Source organism: Mustela lutreola, chromosome 7, assembly GCF_030435805.1.
Source record: "Mustela lutreola isolate mMusLut2 chromosome 7, mMusLut2.pri, whole genome shotgun sequence".
Taxonomy (NCBI): domain Eukaryota; kingdom Metazoa; phylum Chordata; class Mammalia; order Carnivora; family Mustelidae; genus Mustela; species Mustela lutreola.
The window spans coordinates 148,297,880-148,315,066 of NC_081296.1; the positions used below are offsets into that span (position 1 = coordinate 148,297,880).

The following is a 17,187-nucleotide window of genomic DNA, read 5'->3' on the forward strand; positions in this document are numbered from 1 at the left end:
GCCACCCGTGCTCTGAGGGCAGCAGAAGGCACCAAGCAAGGGCAGGGCTAGTCAGGTCCACCCCGGGAAGCATCTTCCCTTCAGTGCTGGGAGGCCCTCGCCTCCCACCGAGCAGCAGACCCAGGGCCTGCCATCTGGATCTCTTCCTTCCCTCACTGGACACGGACACGGGCTAGCAAGGCAGCAAGGCGCGGCTTACTGAAACTTGACTGGAGATGATCCTGGGGCCCAGGACAGCGAGGTCTGGAAGCTGCTGAGCGTGGAAGCTCACTTTGGGCATGAAAAGATTCGACCCGTGTTGTGTCCCACCTCGTGGTGGGGACGGGGCCTTTGAGGATGGGTGGGTTTGAGACTTCTGCGGCAGAAAGCCTGTCGTCACGGGAGGTAGTGTCGTCTGCTGCTGGGATCAGGCCGGATGACCGGCCTGGGAGGCACACAGGAGACTCTTGTGCTCTGGCCGGAGGCCTGCTCCAGATGATCCATCTCAGCTCTGAGGTTCTTTTGCTGTCTCTCCCGCAGTGCCCCTGATCCGGGGGACGACGTGCTCATCGCTCAGCAGCTCAGAGCGCTTGCGCAGGAAGCCTTCTACACGTGGTGGATTTTGTTGTGGGCTGAGTGGGCTGCCACTGTGTCCTAGGGAGGAGACAAGCCCCTTCGCCATGTGGTCAGGGAAGAATGAGACCCGCCTGCCCAGACTCTGCCCTCTCCCTGTGACTCTGTGCCATTCCCCAGTGACACCCGAGCTGGCAAAGAGAAGGAACAATCAGCCTTTTCTCAGTTTGGGGCGGAAGCCTGTCTTTTCTTGTGAATGTGGCTCGGCACCCACTCCCCATCGGAACACAGGGCACTTGCAGCAGGCCTGGGCTGCTCTGGGCCCTTGCCTGCAGGGCCAGGGTGTGGCCTGGCCAGTGACCACCTCTGCCATCCCTGCCTCGCTGTGCCCACAGCTTCAGGCTCCCAGATGGCGGGCAGATGGCCCCACATCATAGTGAGGAGCCGGGGATGCGGCTGCACCAGACCAGCTGCAAGTCCCTGGCTCGGACGCTTAACCCACCACGAGGGGCTGTCCTTTGCTCACGAGGAGGACAGAACGGATCTCCTGGTTTGGTGAGGCCGAGTGCGCTGGTGGTCTTAGGAGGAACGGCCTTGTGGTCCGATAGGGAGGGGAGAGGGCTCAGAAGCTGGACCGTCTCTGAGCCGCGGGAGCAACACGGTCCGGTTCATGGGCTCTGGGAGAAGAGCCCCGGAACGGGGACAGAGAGGTGGTTGAGGCGACAGGCTGGGGGCGGCGTTGGGCCTGTTGAGAGGTCAGGGACGGCTCCTGTGGGCCAGGAGGGCAGAGGCAGGAGAGTTCCAGGTTCGCTTGCCAGGGCCTTTCTTCGCTAACCTCTGTGCTTCTGTGCTTCTGTGTCCCACAGGCCCCTCCACACAGCGTCAGGTGCAGAATGGCCCCTCTCCTGAAGAGATGGACATCCAGAGAAGGTAATCCTGCACCCAGCAGTGCCAATGGCCCTTCGACTCCCAGAGACGGTCACTGGCAGGGGACAGGCCTGACCAAAGGGAAGTGGGAGCCAGGCCTCTGCAGCTTTGCCAGGGTGAGGAAGGGAACGTGTGGTCTCATGGAGACTTCCAGTCTGCAGCACCCCGGGTGCTAATCCGTCTTACTGAACTCAAGCTTCCCCCACGTGTCCGGAGGCGGCTGTTCGGTAACATGACCAAGGCCACGCTGCTGGAGCTGGGCAGTGGACGCCCAGGGCTGTCTGCCTGAGGCCTGTGGCCTAGGCTCCATGCTGGGCTGCCCGACACTCCCTCACTGGATGCCTCCGGCAGGGGCCACAGCCTCAGGAGGATCATAACCCCAGCCCACTGACCTCGGCTGGGACAGAGGCCATGAATGCCCTGCAGGGGCTGCTGCTGCTCTCCGATAGCCTGGCCGGGGCTGTGGGGGTGTCCTTGCTTGCCAGCCTGTGGAGCCGGCAGCTCCTGTGGGATGTGGGCCATAGGTTGACACCCACCCGCACTCCAGGGAGTTTCTAAAGCGCCTGAACTGGGAGGAAGGGCCAGTGTCCTTGCCCAGGAGTTACAGAAAAGTTCATGGTGGCCGAGGAGGGAGCAGCTGCCCAGGTCATGTTGCCAGGGGAGGCAGGGCCAGGGAGGGCGCCCAGCCTGCCGTCGCCTTGGCAGGGGCTCTGCGTCTCTGAGAGGCTCCGGATCGGGCTCTGTGGGAGCTGAGTCCGGGACCTGGGCCTGGTGCAGGCCCTCCCCACCCAGGTTCTCAGAAGAGGGGCTGAGCTGGGGGCCTGCAGCTAAGCTCCCGGAATCCTGGGCTGGGAGTTGGGGAGGCCCCGTGCCCACCCCTCGGCTGGCTGGGAAGATCTCCAGGGCCCTCCTGCCTCTAGCCTCTCCCTCACTCTGAGGAGTAAAGGCCACAGCTCGATAACCTCTGGGAGCCTGCTGGCTGTGACGGGGTTCTCTGGAACCCTGGGCAGGTTCCTGCTCTAGGCCTGTTTCCTCTTGGAACACGACCGTGGTGTTCTCGCTCCACTGGCCTCAAAGACATGAGGCAGAGATGGGAACGTGCTTCTACGCTGCCTGCAGGCAGGGGACACGCCTTTCATGACTTCCCACGGGTCTCTCAGTTCCGTGGGCCTGTCTTCTGGTCTGCTGCAGTACAGCATGTTGCCGTTTGTGAAGGGCTCTTACACGTTTGGGCTGGTTTTACTCCTCACCCTGACCTCCCGGGCTCCTGCTACAGGTACCGTCCCTCACACGAGCCAGGAGAGCAGAGGGACTTGCCTAAAGTAACGAAAAGTTAGGGAGAACCAGGACCAGCAGCCCGCCTGGCCCCCGCTCCACCCTCTCAGGTCCTGGGGCTGCTTCCACCCCAAGAAGGGCGTGCGTGAGCCCCACCAGACTCAGGAGTCAGTGTAGGCAGCAGATGGGTCCAAGCAGGTCTCTCGGAACTGGTTAACCACTGCCCTGCATTACCTCCACTGCCCACGCCCACCCACGCCCACCCACACCCGGCATTCCTTCTCCAGGCCGCCTGCAGTCCGCTGCCCGTGGGCTGGAGCACGCCCTGGAGGCGTATCTCTCAACTGCAGGAGTCAACACGGGCCACTGGGCGGGAGTGGGGGGGGGGTGACACCTGCTTGTCACCTCACACGGAGGGAGGCCCCAGGGAGAGGTGACTTATGTTGACACCAAGCACCAGAACCTTGTATTCTCTCGAAAACAAGTTCTTAAGTCCACACCTGATTTTTAAGGATTCCCAAGCGCCTTCATTTTGCTGAGGACATCTAAGCCTGTGGATCCTGCTGGGAAGGTTGGAGTTTGGGGACGTTTCAGCAGTTTGGATAGAAAAGCTGATGTAAGCACTGCTGGGAGCTTTTCAAACACATTTCGTCCCAGAAAGGTCTTTTCCGTTATCTCGTAGGGATCACACAGAGCCCTTCCAAGAGCCCCCTGAACACGTGTTGTCGCTGCCTCTCCAGAGAAGCAGCTGAGGCCCGGGGAAGGGGTGCTCACAAAGCCACCGTCCCAAAGCAGGAACCAGAAAGCTCACTGCCTCCCCGCAGTCTTTGCAGTGATGTCGGGTCCCTCTGGAGGAGGTGCTGTATCATCGGCCTTTCTCGCAGAGGAAAGCAGCCGCGTTTTTTCCTTCCTCCGCGCTCTTACCACTTCCCAGAGCACTTGCTGAGCAGTGGCTGCGCGCCGGATGCCCCCACCAGAGACGCGCCAGCTCGCTCTGAACCGAGGACACAGCGCGACACGACCGCCAGTCCCAGTCTGCCCGCTGCCCTTCCCGCCTTCCCCGCCCCGTGGAGACGGCTGCTGGCCTCGCAGAGTAGCCGGCCCTGTGCTGCCCGGGCAGAGCAAATTAGAGTGGCTGAACCCCCGCTGAAGCCCGGCCCCTCTGCAGGGTGTGCGTGACTCCTCAGCCCCCTTCTGCCCCGGCCTCTCAGTCCCAGGTTCCGTAGACATATCTGGGCATCGGTGGCCTCACACGACCCGCCCGCGAGAGCACCGAGGTCACTCTGCCTGAAGGCGCCGGGACGTTCGTGCCCCCTGAGGCGCACGTAGCATTGCTAACAGAGGCCTAGTCCGGCTGGGCCTGGGGTGAAATGAAGGAGGACGCGCGGCCTTAGTGCCGCTTCTCCGGCAGCCGGCAGTGCCGCAGCTGCGCCAGGAAACTTAGGGGCAATAAGAGTGGGGGCCCCCGAGGTCAGGTCTGCTGAGGCCAGAGGCCCCCAAAACCCAGATGGGCACGTCCAGCCTGGGGAGAAGCTTAGTCACTCAGCCAGATGGCCGCCCCAGCCTTTATGAGGGGCTCCCTATTCAGGGGGTGCCACCAGCCCTTGCCTGTTTGGGGACCTGGAGCCAGTCACATGCCCCGCCTCCTGTGAGTGACGACAGTGAGCCCGGCGGACAGGGCTGGGGCAGCCAGGGCGAGCTCATGGCCAAGGCCCCCAGCCCCGGGCGTGCAGCGGCTCTCGGGAGTGCCAGCGACACCCGACTGCAGCCCGTGCTCCGGACACAGAGCCACATTGTTCTCGGCTCCAGGGCGTCAGGCTTGCTCTGCTGTTGTTTTCCAGACAAGTGATGGAGCAGCAGCACCAGCAGCAGCGGCAGGAGTCTCTGGAGAGAAGAACCTCGGCCGCAGGTGAGCGCCCCTCTGGGGCCTGCTGCCCTCGTCACGCCCAGCCCCTTCACGGGGCTCCTCACGCCCTCCATGAAGAGCTGCTTGCTGCCTGGGTCTCTTTGTGACAGTCCCATCCGCTGAAAGCAGAGGGACAAGGGGACAGAGCTGGGGGGAGGGGATGAGCTCAGCTCGGCCCGGCCCTCGCCCGCCGGCCTCTCGTCCCCCAGCACTGGCTGTCCGAGTAGATGCTGCGTGGACATGGGCCGTGGCTCTGGCACCGTGTGGAGGGCTAGGGACACACCGCACTGAGCCAGGCACACGCGGCCCCGGCCCCAGGGAGCTCGGTGTCCGGTCGGGCACAAACGAGTGGAGCACACTGAGCCGTCCCGGCGCCCACGTGGTGACCGAGTCCGTGCAAGCCGCGAGGCCACACGGAGGCGGGCCCCGCCTGCCCCGGGAGTCAGAGAGAGCCCTCCGGACGAGGGGCAGGATCGTCCTCACCGTTGACTGGACCCGAGCCCAGGGAGGCCGGAGAAGGCTCCCTGAAGGGGGGCAGTGCCGATGAGGAAGCCCGGGACTCCCCCGGCCAGTGGGCGCCTCCGGATCCTGCGTTTGTGCACTGGCCTCCAGCACCCTGTGCCGGGAGCGCACCGCGGTTCACTGACGGAAGACCGAGCTGCACCCCCCTCAGACACGCGGCCGGTAGCACCTTCTCTCAGCTGGACTTCTGCACTAAGACCCCTGGGGCCCCCAGTCACACGTCACCCCTTTCCGTCGCCCCAACCAAGCTGGCCTCCAGGTGGCCCCTTCCGTGTTGTCCAGTGTCTCTCTGGCACTTCCCACCCTCTTCTGACCCCCGACCTCACTCCTGCACCAAACTCAACTCCTGCCCCTCTGTCACCATCCCAGCACCGCGGCCACTTCCCCGGGGAAGACTGGCTCTGCTGTTGGAGCCCCTGCCCCACGGGCCCCCTGTGCCCACCCCAGGAGCTCCTGCCGTCCTGCCACCATTACAAACACGCCTCTGTCTGTGTGGCCGGCTCACTCCTTGCCCGCAAGGCCATGACCCTGAGCCCATGGCCACTTTCACCCGCGCTGGCACCGTGCTGGCCACACGGTGCGGGCTCACTGGGTGCTGGGGGGTGCTGTGTGGATGGTGGGCCGAGGACAGCTCAGCACTCAGCATGGCTCCCTAACATATGCCCCACAATGCCCTGCGGCCTCAGTTACCCACCACAGGCCACGGGTCAGTCACGGCTGCCTCTCAGGGACCCACAGGGGCTGGTCCCTGGGGAGGCTCTGGGTACAGGGAAGGAACAAGAGATACAGTTTGTGCCACCAAAGCACTTCGTCTCTCATGGGAAGACCAGCATTAGAGCAAGAGAAGGCTGAGCTCAAGGGATGTTAAGTACGTGACCCTCTGGGTCCCGCCAAGGCCCAGAATGTTGGGGACACCAGGGTTGGGAGTGACGGACCAGGGCTGGGTTCATTCCACGGGGGCTTCCTGGAAGAAGCACCTTGAGCTTATCCCTCAGAGGACCAGGCGCCCTCTGTCCCTCCTTCCAGAGAAGTAGCAGCGGGGAACTGGGGACTGGCTAAGCCCCACCCTTGCCTTTCAGGACCCATCCTCCCACCGGGGCACCCGTCCTCTGCAGCCAGTGCCCCCCTCTCGTGTAGCGGACCCCCACCCCCTCCCCCACCCCCTGTCCCACCTCCCCCCACGGGGTCCACCCCCCCGCCCCCACCCCCACTGCCAGCCGGAGGAGCCCAGGGCGCCAGCCACGACGAGAGCTCCGTGTCCGGACTGGCTGCTGCCTTGGCTGGGGCCAAGCTGAGGAGAGTCCAGCGGGTAAGCGGGGTGGTAAGTCCACGGGGGCAGGCGGGCGGGCCGGGCACCGCTTTCTAGCAGCCCAACGGGCAGTGCCTTCCCTCGTCTGCAAGGCATGGGGAAGGCCCCTCAGCTCTGCCACCTGGCAAGCAGCAGCCCCAGGCCAGTGGGGAGACTGACGCACAGCCACGGGTGCAGTTGGCCCAGCAGGCGGTGGACGGCTGCAGGGTTGGGAGTCAGGCCCAGGTGTCCTGGATCCAGGTCCTCCTGCCTCCCACGCCTGCCCTAGAGGCCGGCGGCCTGGAACGGGGAGCAGCCACGGGGCAGTGGAGTGCGGCTAGGGTTCTGGCAATACCTCCAAGACAGAATTTGGCTTCTTTCCCAAGAACTGCCTCCTCCCGGTCACGGCTCACCCACCTCAGCAAGGGCACTGACATGAGTCAGCAGAGCTGGGCAGTGTCTAACTGGGACCAGCCAGTCCCGGGCCCTTGCTGGGCTCTTGTTGGGTCACCTGTGAGGCTGGGGGCTTAGGGCAGGGAGATGGGGAGAGCCTCGGGCCTCTTCCAATGCCACATCGTAGGAATCCTGTCCACGCTGGCCTGCACACCCGCCCCCAGCGACACCCCACCACAGACACCAGCCTAAAACGCTGCGTCCTTACCCCTTAGCCAGAAGATGCGTCCGGAGGCTCCAGTCCCAGCGGGACCTCCAAGTCTGACACCAACCGCGCGAGCAGTGGGGGTGGTGGAGGAGGCCTCATGGAAGAAATGAACAAGCTGCTGGCCAAGAGGTGGGTGTTCAGTGCCCCCCAGACTCAGCTACTTGGCAGGGATCTCCTGCTCCTCGGTGTCCAGGTGCAGCCTTTGCCCAGCCCCAGGGCCCACTGTCACCTGGGCTCAGCCAAGCAGGGGACTGTCAGTCAAGCTCCCCTTCTCCAGGGCCCAGCCCAAAGCAGCAAGCCAAGCAGAGTCCTCTCCGGCTCTCAGCCCCTCCTCATCTGGTTCCCACAGCTTCCCCGTACCAGCCTCGCTCCGAGCAGAGGGAAATTTGGAGATCATCTTAGAGATCGGTTCCGGGGAAAGAGGCTCATTCCCCACACTTAAGATCCCAACAAAAATGAGATGTCCCGGAGCCGGCACAGCCCGAAGTGTCCCACGGCGAATGCAAGCTGCGGGGGAGTCCTGTGGGGGCGCTTGCTGGGGGGCACAGGGAGGGGCCTTCTGAAGTGGCAGGAGCCCAGAGGACACCACCCTGCGAGACGGAACAGGAGTTCCGTCCACGTGCTGGCTGGGTGCCGGGGCCCAGGGCTGCTCAGCCCTTCGCCACACCAGCAGGCGTGCTTCCAGCCAGCGGCCTGTCACTGTGCCTCACAGTCGCTCCCCCGCTGACACGGCAGCTGAGGGGCCAGGCGGCTCCTTCTCAGAGGGGCTGTGGAGCTTGGCTGTCCCTCGCAAGCGTGGCGCGCCAGCAGGAGTCTGCTGGCAGAGGTTGCCGGCGCCGTGGCTCCCCGGGCCGATCGGAATGCTCCTTGTGCACAGCCGCACCCGGGCCTCACTCCCAACTGTGACTCCCACCCCCCCACACCTCCTCTCAGTCTCTGGCTGCTTCCCTGCCCTCAAATGGGCTCGCCCTGCGCACGAACCGGACAGTGGGGCAACCCCTTGTTAAGTGCACACAGCTCTGTGACAATGATGGGAACCCAGGCCCCCGCAGGGCAGGCGCTTGGCCTGGTGCTTTGCAGCAGGGGCCGAGCCAATGGTTCCTGCCCAGGGCCCCTGCACACATGGCCAGGGACAGCAGAGGGAATCCGCTGGGAGTGGCAAAGGGAGCCGTCAGGTTGACCCATGGGGCACGCAGGTAACCAAAAGCAGGGACAGTGAGCAGTTGTCACACAACAGCGTGGAGGCTCGCAGGGCATCGGGGCTACATGCCAGTGCAAGCCGTTCTCTGGGGAAAGCCAGGAGGCCTTCACAGAGGAGGTTCCACACAAGCGCAGCAGGAAAGGAAGCAAACACTTCTCCAGGCTAAGGCGAGTGGGCAGTATTACAGCACTGGGAAGGCTGAGAAAGCCACTGGGCCTGGAGCCCAGGGCGTGGAGGAGAGTGACCGCAGGTCAGGCTGCAGGAGAGCGCCTCGCTCGCAGGCATGTCAGGCTCCATCTCCCAGAGCTGAGCAGGGCCTTGTGTAAAAGTATATTTGGGGGTGGCAGGGTGTTGTTTTTTGTTTTTGTTTTGTTTTGTTTTTTTATATTTTATTTACTTATTTGACAGAAAGACCACAAGTAGGCAGAGAGGCAGACAGAGAATGGGGGAAGCAGGCTCCCTGCTGAGCAGAGAGCCCGGTGCAGAGCTCGATCCCAGGACCCAGAGAGCATGACCTGAGCCAAAGGCAGAGACTTCACCAAATGAGCCATCCAGGTGCCCCAGAATTGGCTTCCTTCTTGTGAGGAAGAGGTTAGCAGGGAGGCGTCCCCCGGTGTCTAGGAGGAACAGCTCCCAGCGGGCTTGTCCCTTGGCAGTGACAGCCTCGCCTCCTGAGTTCCACGTGCTGCGTGCTCCGGCAGCTTTGCGAGCCCGAGTGGCCTGTCTCCGGGGAACACTAAGGCCCTGTAGATGCGGGAGTCAGCCGGATGGAGATAACCACCGAGGCTGAGACATAGGGACAGGCTTCAGAGGCTGAGAGATGGCGTCCAGGCACGTGGGGAGCAGGCAGACAGAGCAGAGGACATCAGTCCCAGCTCTCCGGGGTCCTCCCCTTTCTGAGCGGGGCAGGCTCACAGTGGTTTTCCAGAGCAGGAAGGGTATGGCTGTAGGACTAAGTTCCAAGGTCTCTCTCCTTCCCAGAAGGGTGTGGGGTTCCCTTACCCAAGCCAGTCAACCTGAAGACCGAATGCTCCCCCAGCGCTGACCTGTGACCGGGGGATGCCTCTCCTGGTCCCCGGGGGCCTGGCCTTCCTTCAGTGTCCTAGGAGCATAGTTGCCACATGGCCAAACCTGGGCCCCTAGGGAACCCGGACAGGGTGCAAACCAACTTCTTCCCGTCCTCAGGTGCTGTAAACAGATGTAGGAATGTCCCCCGGGCCCTGTTCTCCCTGCCCAGACCCGTTTTGTGCCCAGGGTCATGGGACGAGCACAGAAGGCCCAGATACTCCCCCGGGCGTCATCATGGCCGCTTGAACATTTGCCTCCGTCACACCAAAGTGGGGTCAGATCCCCACCACAGGTTCCTCTGAGGACCAGGCTGTGTCTGGCAGAGGCATCTGGGTCTGCCTGAGAACCTTCAGGAGCTGATTTGCACCTTCTTCCTCCTTGTGTTAGGAGGAAAGCAGCCTCCCAGACAGACAGGCCGGCGGATAAAAAGGAAGATGAAAGCCAAGCGGTAAGCAGACCCCCATCCTTGCCGTCCCGAGTGCCTGCTGGTGGGAGACACCGGGCCTTCGGGGCACAGACATGCACCCGGCTTGGACATTCCTGTGACAGAAACTTCACCAGGAGGTTCACAGGAGGGACAGGAGAGTTTGGGGGGACCAGGGAGCAGAAGGTGCCCAGAGCTCGGGCCGCGTCTGTTCTCCTGCGGGCCGGCTGTGTGAGCGGGCGGGGACTCCCTCATGCACAGCGCTTGTGGCCGGCCACTGAGAAGGTCTGCCCTGCTCTGCAGGAGCCCGCGTCTCCCCGCACAGCCTTGTGCCTCCCCGCCTACCCCGGGGCTAGCCCTCTCCCCACCAAGGTGGCCGGTTTGTGCCTGTTGATGGCGGTGGTCATCGTCTGGCTGATTCTTTTTTTTTTTTTTTTTTTTTTAAGATTTTATTTATTTGACAGAGATCGCGATCAGGCAGAGAGGCAGGCAGAGAGAGAGCAAGGGAAGCAGGCTCTCTGCTCAGCAGAGAGCCCGCCGTGGGGCTCGATCCCAGGACCCTGGGATCGTGACCTGAGCTGAAGGCAGAGGCTTAACCCACTGAGCCACTCAGGCGCCCCTGTCTGGCTGATTCTTAAGGCAATACGTGTTCGTTAGAAAATGTGAGGAACAGATGCTACCCCGTGGCCGGTCCGAGCACCCTGCCCCCGCCCCGACTGCCTTCCTCAACAGAGCGAGGGCAGAGCTGCTCTCTCCCGTTTCAGGAAGAGCCGAGCACCTCTCCATCCCCGGGGACCCGAGCAGCCAGCCAGCCACCTAACTCCTCAGGTAAGGCGCCCTGTCCCGCCCTGCGACGGGCACGAGGTCGTAGAGGCCACAGGTGGGGAGAGGCCACTTCGCCCGGGCTCCGCTGGTTCAGCACACTGTGTGCGGCATCTGCTCCGAGCCGGCCCAGTGCGCCCCGGCGAGGTGCGAGAGGCAGAGAGGGCAGGCGGGCCAACGCCGCACAGCGGAGGGCTGCTCATGGGCTGGTGTCGCTGTCTCCGCCATGACACTGCCCTCCAGGCCCTCTCCGCCTCAGAGCTGCCACCAGGGATTCAGGATCCTGCGCACGCCTCCCTGTCCCACGTCCCTGCCCCGGGGAAGGGGTCTGTGTTTCCCGACTAGGAGGTGACACATTCTGCTCAAGGCCACACGCCTGGAGCCTAGATGTGGCCCCACCTAACGTGCGTGCAGGACGAGTGTGCATTCCCCTGTGTGACCTTGGGGAGACCCTCCTCAGACCCACAGCGGGCCTCCCCGCGGCCCCTTGGGGTTTTTCTTCTGCGTCTCTGCTCACCTGCAAAGCCAGGGAGTTCAGTGGAGTCCAACAGCTCTCTGGAAGTAAAATGGAACACTAATCCGGCACCACTTACAAGATGGAAGGAGCAGCAGCTTTCAGGGCCTGAGCAGGAAGGGAGTGTGGAGCACAGGGCGTGGAGCAGACGCGTGTCTCGGGCCACGGGTGTCCATGTGAGGCCCACGGGCCGTCCCGAGAGATGCCAGGCCCAGCGCTTCCTCCGCCCCACTTGGCCCTTTGCTGGAGTCGTGGGTCGACCCCAGAGGTCAGTTAAGAGGCTCCCCGACCGCAGGGCTCACACTCCTGAGCAGAGACCCAACCAGGGTGAGAGGACTCGGAGCCTGGCCGCAACCAAGCCAAGGGACTGGGAGCTGTGTCCTTAGCTGGGAGACACAGGGTAACAGCAGGGCCCTCCGCAACCTTGCAAGGGCCACCTGGCCCTAAGGGAGGCCGGGAGCAGAGAGCCAGGTTTCCAGCTCTACCCGAAGCCGACCTTCCCGACGGGGCAGCTCTGCGCCCTCAGACGTGGGGTGCCTCCAGCGGCCTGGGGTGCGGTGGGGGGTGGCCGCTGAGAGTTCTCCCAGCTCTGAGGCTCTCCGTCCGCTGTGTGGATTGACAGAGGCTGGCCGGAAGCCCTGGGAGCGGAGCAACTCGGTGGAGAAACCCGTGTCCTCGTTACTGTCCAGGTGAGCGGCCCTGGGAAGGCGTTGCTGCGAGTCAGTGGGGCCAAGGCAGGCGACGGGGCAATTCACGTGTCTGTTTCATTCCGTGCCCTAGAACCCCGTCTGTGGCCAAGAGCCCCGAAGCTAAGAGCCCCCTTCAGGCGCAGCCTCACGCTAGGTACCGAACAGCCCCGTCTCGGGCCTCCTCTGTCCCTGCCTGTGACTAACACTCCCAAACCTGCCCCGTGTCCTGTCACCTAACAACTTGCTCTGGGAAAGGGTGGCCTGTTCCTTCAGACCTGGGGCAGGCAGGGCTGGAGGGACTCCGGGGCTGTGCAGACCTGCCCCTGGCTGTCCCCTCCTGGAGGGAGAGACCGCAGCCTGGGGGCGCGGTGAAGTGAGGCTGACATCGAAGCCCGGCTCCGGGCTCACCGACTGACTTCCAGCAAGCCGGGTGGCCTCTCCCGGCCTCCGCTCCTCCCCTGCCCATAAAGAGGCCTGTAAACCCGTGCGTCCTGCGACAGCTGTGTGCTGGCAGCCGCTGGACACGGGACGTGCTCACCAGCCACAGCCGTGTGCTGCCGCGCAGCTGATCCCGGACGGGCCTCCCCCGCCCCCTGCCCACAGCACGCACAGCTGCCTTCCCCCAGAAGAAGCACGTCTCCCCGACTGTATTCCCAAACCAAAAGCTGGCGTGATAGCAGGATGGAATATTCAAACCGGAGGGGCCCCAGAAGGGAGAGGAGGACAGCCACACGGTCACGCAGGCCAAGTGTGGCCTCAGGTGCCGGTCCCTGGAGCCCGTGCTGGGAAAGGTCTCCACTGCCACGCCCAGGCTGGACGGGGTCGCGCTTCCCACGGAGCGGGGCGCCGGGTCTTGCAGAGGCTAGCGAGGCTCTCGGGGAGCTCCGGCCGGCTCTAGCAGGAACAGGGACGACGGGCCAGGCATCAGGAACGGGCTCTCAGTGGCCAGCCAGGTGCTGGGCTGGGTCCAGCGCGTCCCTGCCAGCAAGGAGTTCCTTTTCTATCCGGAGGCCTGTGCACAAGGCAGCTGCGGCTGCCCACAAGGCGCTGTGTGGAAGACGGGGGGGGCATGGCAGACCATGCTGGGGACAGACGTGCTTTAGCACGTGGGCTGGGGCAGGCCTCTCAGAGCAGCACCGGAGTTGCCCCGGCTGAGAGCCTGCCCTTGCAAAGAGAGCGGGGACAGCCTTCCAAGCTGGAGATGGTAAGTGCTGAGGTCCTGTGACCAACCTGCCAGCTCACAGGACAGACAGCCACCAGGGGGGCTAGCAGGGGGCGCAGGTGGGGAAGGCTGAGGGAGGTGAGCTCTGAGGGGGCACAAGAGGTCACGCGGCGGGAAGGCTGAGTTTCCTTGTGTGTGCGGGAGGCCTGGTCTTCGAGCTGTAGGCACAGGGCACCGTGGGGAACCAGCACTTTCCCTCTGGCTGTGAATGGACAGGGGGACAGGCAGGGGGCCGGAGCCCAGCGAGGCCCCAGGACCAGGAGGTGGGAGGGGCCCAGGCCTCTGGGGCTGCACCGCAGCGGGCCCAACACTTCCCGCAGGTGCAGCACAATGGGCAGCCAGCTGTCCCTTGCCCCGGCAAGGACACTGTCCGGGGCTGTTCCCCCTCGGGCTGAGGCTCTGTACCCCTGAGACCTTCCACCCCTGAGTCCAGTCTGTCCTCTGCTTTCACAGAGGGCTCTGAAGGAGGTGTGTGGCGACAGTCCGTCTTGGGGTGGGATGGGGGGCATTGGTGCACATGGGGGAACTGAGGCCCCGAGAGGTGAAGCAGTTTGCTCAGGAGGCCTGGAAAATTGCTGCTGGGACAGACACTGCGCCCGCAGGCCGGATGTGTGGGGTCGGGGTCTCAGGCTACACCTCGTCCCCGTCAGGATCCAGTGAGGCTCCTTCTGAACTGCACTGGGCCTCCTTCTCGAGTTCAGCCAGGCGGGGGGGGGGGGGGGGGGGGGCAGGGCATGCTCTTTGCTCCCCCCCTAAGATTTTATACATTTATGAGAAAGAGGGAACGGGGGAGGGAGAAGCAGGCTCCCCGCTGAGCAGGGGAGAACCCATTTGGGGTTCGATCCCAGGACCCTGGCATCATGACCTGAGCCAAAGGCAGACGCTTAACCCACTGAGCCGCCCAGGCGCCCCTGCTCTTTTTTAATTCCTGCTTGGGCACTGGACCACTGATCTTGACTTACTCAGGGGATTGTTTTCCGAGCTCCAGTAAGGTCTGACATCGAACACTGCCCGAGTTTGCATGCTGACCCACGAGTACGCAGCGAGGCGTTCCCCAAGGTCAGGTTAGCTGACAAGGCTGCCGCCTCAGTTTCCAGATCCGCTGGCTTAGCAGCTTTCGGGTGCATGACACCGTGTGCCTCCTTGTAGACCCCACAGTGCGCGGGAGACCCCACATCTCCCTCGTCCCCCCACGCTGAGCTGTGTGCTCTTTGACACCCCCCCCACCTCCTGGCTCCAGGCCGCCAGCCACTGCCTCTGTCTCTGGGTGTTTGGCCTCGAGATGGCACACGTCAGCGGGACCACGCTGTGCTTGTGTCTCTGCCCCACCGGTTTCACTCTGCGTCGCACCCTAGGGTCACCCTGTTGTGGGGGCTGGCGGGCCCGTGTGCATGCCCGTGTCTTCCTCATCCGTCCGTCCATCAGCAGACGCCTGGGTGGTTTCCACGTGGAGGCTCCTGTCAGTCATGCGGCCATGACCTGGGTGGGGAGCCCTGGCTTCAGGACGGTGGTCTCCTTCCCTTCAGACATGCGCCCTGGTCTGCCTTGTCGGGGCCCTCACCCTGCTGTCCGCAGCAGCAGGCTCCGCTCTCGCCCTAGAGACCGGCCCCTGCAGCCAGGCCGGCCCGACCAGATGGTGGAGTGTGTCTGCGGTCCTTCACCCTGAGGGACGAAACATTTCCCCAGAGCTGCAGGCCCAGACCGCCATTCCCCCCTGGGGATGGGGGATACCAGCAGTGGATCCTTCCGCACGGGTTTAAAAGACTGAGTGGTCAGAGGAGCATTTTGTTAGGATTTTCCAGGGATGGTTCATGTATGAGACATTGAAGAGCAAACTAGCTAACCTTACAGCAACTTTTCAATAAGTACAGCCCATGCCTCAAAAGAGCAAAACCACTTCCAAGGATGTTTCCTGAAAAGAGTTACACACTAGGACCGGACCGGTTACCAGCAGTGGATGCCTTTAGGAGGAGTGTAGTCTGTGCAATTTTGATTTTGCAATTGTACTTAATGCCGTCACCACTAGCTTTCCCTAAGCCTCAGGTTAGCCAACCCAGAATCCTCATGAGTAGCAGCAGGTGTTTCTCCAGAGGGGACGGCGTGTGACCTGCATTGCCACATCTGTGTACGAACTCTAAGATCAGAAACAGCCCGTCCTAGCCCAGAGTTGGGAAGTTCCGTCACAGGACCCACGAGACCCTCTTGAGGTGGAAACGAGCCATTAGAATCCTTTTAGAGTAGCTCCAGAGTGGCCAGAGGTCAGAGCAGAAAGCATTTGAAAGACAATGGGAGGAAGACCATGCTTGGCCCTTGGGTCCTTGGCCCTGCTAGGAGGCTGTCCCACACAGCCTGCTTTCCCACGCTGTCCCCACGCGGTGGGCAGGCCCTGCCGCCCTCTTACCGCGCCCGCCCTGCCGTCCTCTCCAGGATGAAGCCAGTGGGGAGCGTGAATGATGTGGCCCTGGATGCCTTAGACTTGGACCGGATGAAACAGGTAAGCGTGACCTTTCCTGTGTGGCCATGAACGAGCCAGTGGCTTGGACCCCCTGGGGTCCACGCAGTGAGGCAGGCTCCACAGAGCAGCAGGAAGTCTGTCAGGGCGCCAGCAGAGGAAGGGGGCACCCACACGCAGCGCTGGGCCCGCAACCCCGTCATCACCAGAAAAGCACCCTTGTCCTGGACACTCCAGCCTGCTCTAGGGCTCCCCCCACCCCTGGTTTCTGCAGGACTGGAGGGGGGGTCCCATTTAAATTCTCTCCAACCCATGGGGCACCTGGGTGGCTCAGTGGGTTAAGCCTCTGCCTTCGGTTCAGGTCATGATCCCAGGGTCCTGGGATTGAGCCCCGCATCGGGCTCTCTGCTCAGTGGGGAGCCTGCTTCCTCCTCTCTCTCTGCCTGTCTCTCTGCTGCTTGTGATGCTGTCTGTCAAATAAATAAAATCTTAGAAAAAAAGAAAAAAAAATTATCTCCAGCCTTGCCCTATGGGGACACACGGCCCCTGGCAAAGCTTCCCCCACTCTGCTCCCTTCAGGAGATCCTCGAGGAGGTGGTCCGAGAGCTCCACAAAGTGAAGGAGGAAATCATCGATGGTGAGTGGCAGGTCTGCCCTGGGTCCCCGGGGAGCAGCAGGACAGCCTGTCCCCCAGGGATATAAAGCAGCAGAGCTGTGGTGTGGCCCAGCCAGAGAGAGCATCCTGGGCCCGAGGCCGGCTGTTCCATGCTCACAGTCCCATTGCCCTGACCCCCACATCACCCCATTCTCCGGTCCAGCAAACTGAGGCTCAGCTAAGTGACTTGTCTAAGATACGCATCTCCCTGGCGGGGTGGCATTTAGTTCTGCGCTCACCCAGCTTCCTGCCTGGGGTAAACGTGTGAATGTGTGCAAGGGGAGAGGGGTCCCAAAATGCTTTCCAGCGCGAGACTGTGGAAGCCACCTGAACAGTCATGTCCCTTGTCTGTCTCCCTGTCTGTGCACTCAGACTGCTGCCTTTGATCACCGGGTTTGGGCTAAGGCGGCAGCTGCCTCCCCTCGGGGGGCGGGGGGTGTTGTTGCGGGACCAAGAAGCGACAGCACTGGCTGTGGGTCTGATGCAGTCTCCAGCTGGCTGGGCCCCGTGCTGGGGGCCAGGCATGTGCTATCCCGAACCAAGAGCCTCAGGCTGCAGGGGTCAGGGCCCTGATCACATTCGTTCTTCCGGTTCCTGCCGGAGCCTTTGATACAGCTGGCTCAGGTCTGGAGCCAGAGGAAAAGGAGGCATTTAGGAGTCGCAGACCGGCCCACCCCGCCTCCCTTCGCCACCAGAGGCTGGGCCTGGCCCCGTAGCAACAGCGGGGTACGTGGGCCAGAGAGGGCTCCACGAACTAAAAAGGGTGGGTGCTGTGAAGACAGAGGCGGCCCGCCAGGGTGGGGGCCCACTATGGGGCAGGCAGCCCGGAACCCCGGCCCAGAGCTAGGCCCGGGCCACGCCCGTCCTTGCCCCAGCAGAGCGCCCTGGGTTCCTGTTTGTCTGTCCACGCCCCCCACGGGCCTGGGCCAGGCAGGTAAGGGAGTTAATGAATGAAGAGCAAGGCCAGGCCCGGAGCCAGAGCCGAGACACAGGCCAACCATTAACTCCG

At 63.1% G+C, this 17,187-nt stretch overlaps 1 protein-coding gene across 7 annotated transcripts in view; it reads left to right on the forward strand.

The window, feature by feature from the left end:
* EVL (Enah/Vasp-like) overlaps positions 1-17,187 on the forward strand; it is a 140,805-nt gene that overhangs the window by 122,642 nt on the left and 976 nt on the right. For 4 of the 7 annotated variants that reach the window (XM_059183094.1, XM_059183096.1, XM_059183100.1 and 1 more), the window contains exons 4-13: positions 1,419-1,482; positions 4,596-4,663; positions 6,262-6,503; positions 7,139-7,260; positions 9,788-9,848; positions 10,589-10,652; positions 11,783-11,849; positions 11,941-12,003; positions 15,499-15,565; positions 16,103-16,160. In XM_059183094.1, coding sequence (XP_059039077.1) covers positions 1,419-1,482; positions 4,596-4,663; positions 6,262-6,503; positions 7,139-7,260; positions 9,788-9,848; positions 10,589-10,652; positions 11,783-11,849; positions 11,941-12,003; positions 15,499-15,565; positions 16,103-16,160 — 876 coding nt within the window. The remainder of the gene's footprint in view (positions 1-1,418; positions 1,483-4,595; positions 4,664-6,261; positions 6,504-7,138; positions 7,261-9,787; positions 9,849-10,588; positions 10,653-11,782; positions 11,850-11,940; positions 12,004-15,498; positions 15,566-16,102; positions 16,161-17,187) is intronic. The other 3 variants (XM_059183095.1, XM_059183097.1, XM_059183099.1) reach the window with 3 other exon arrangements.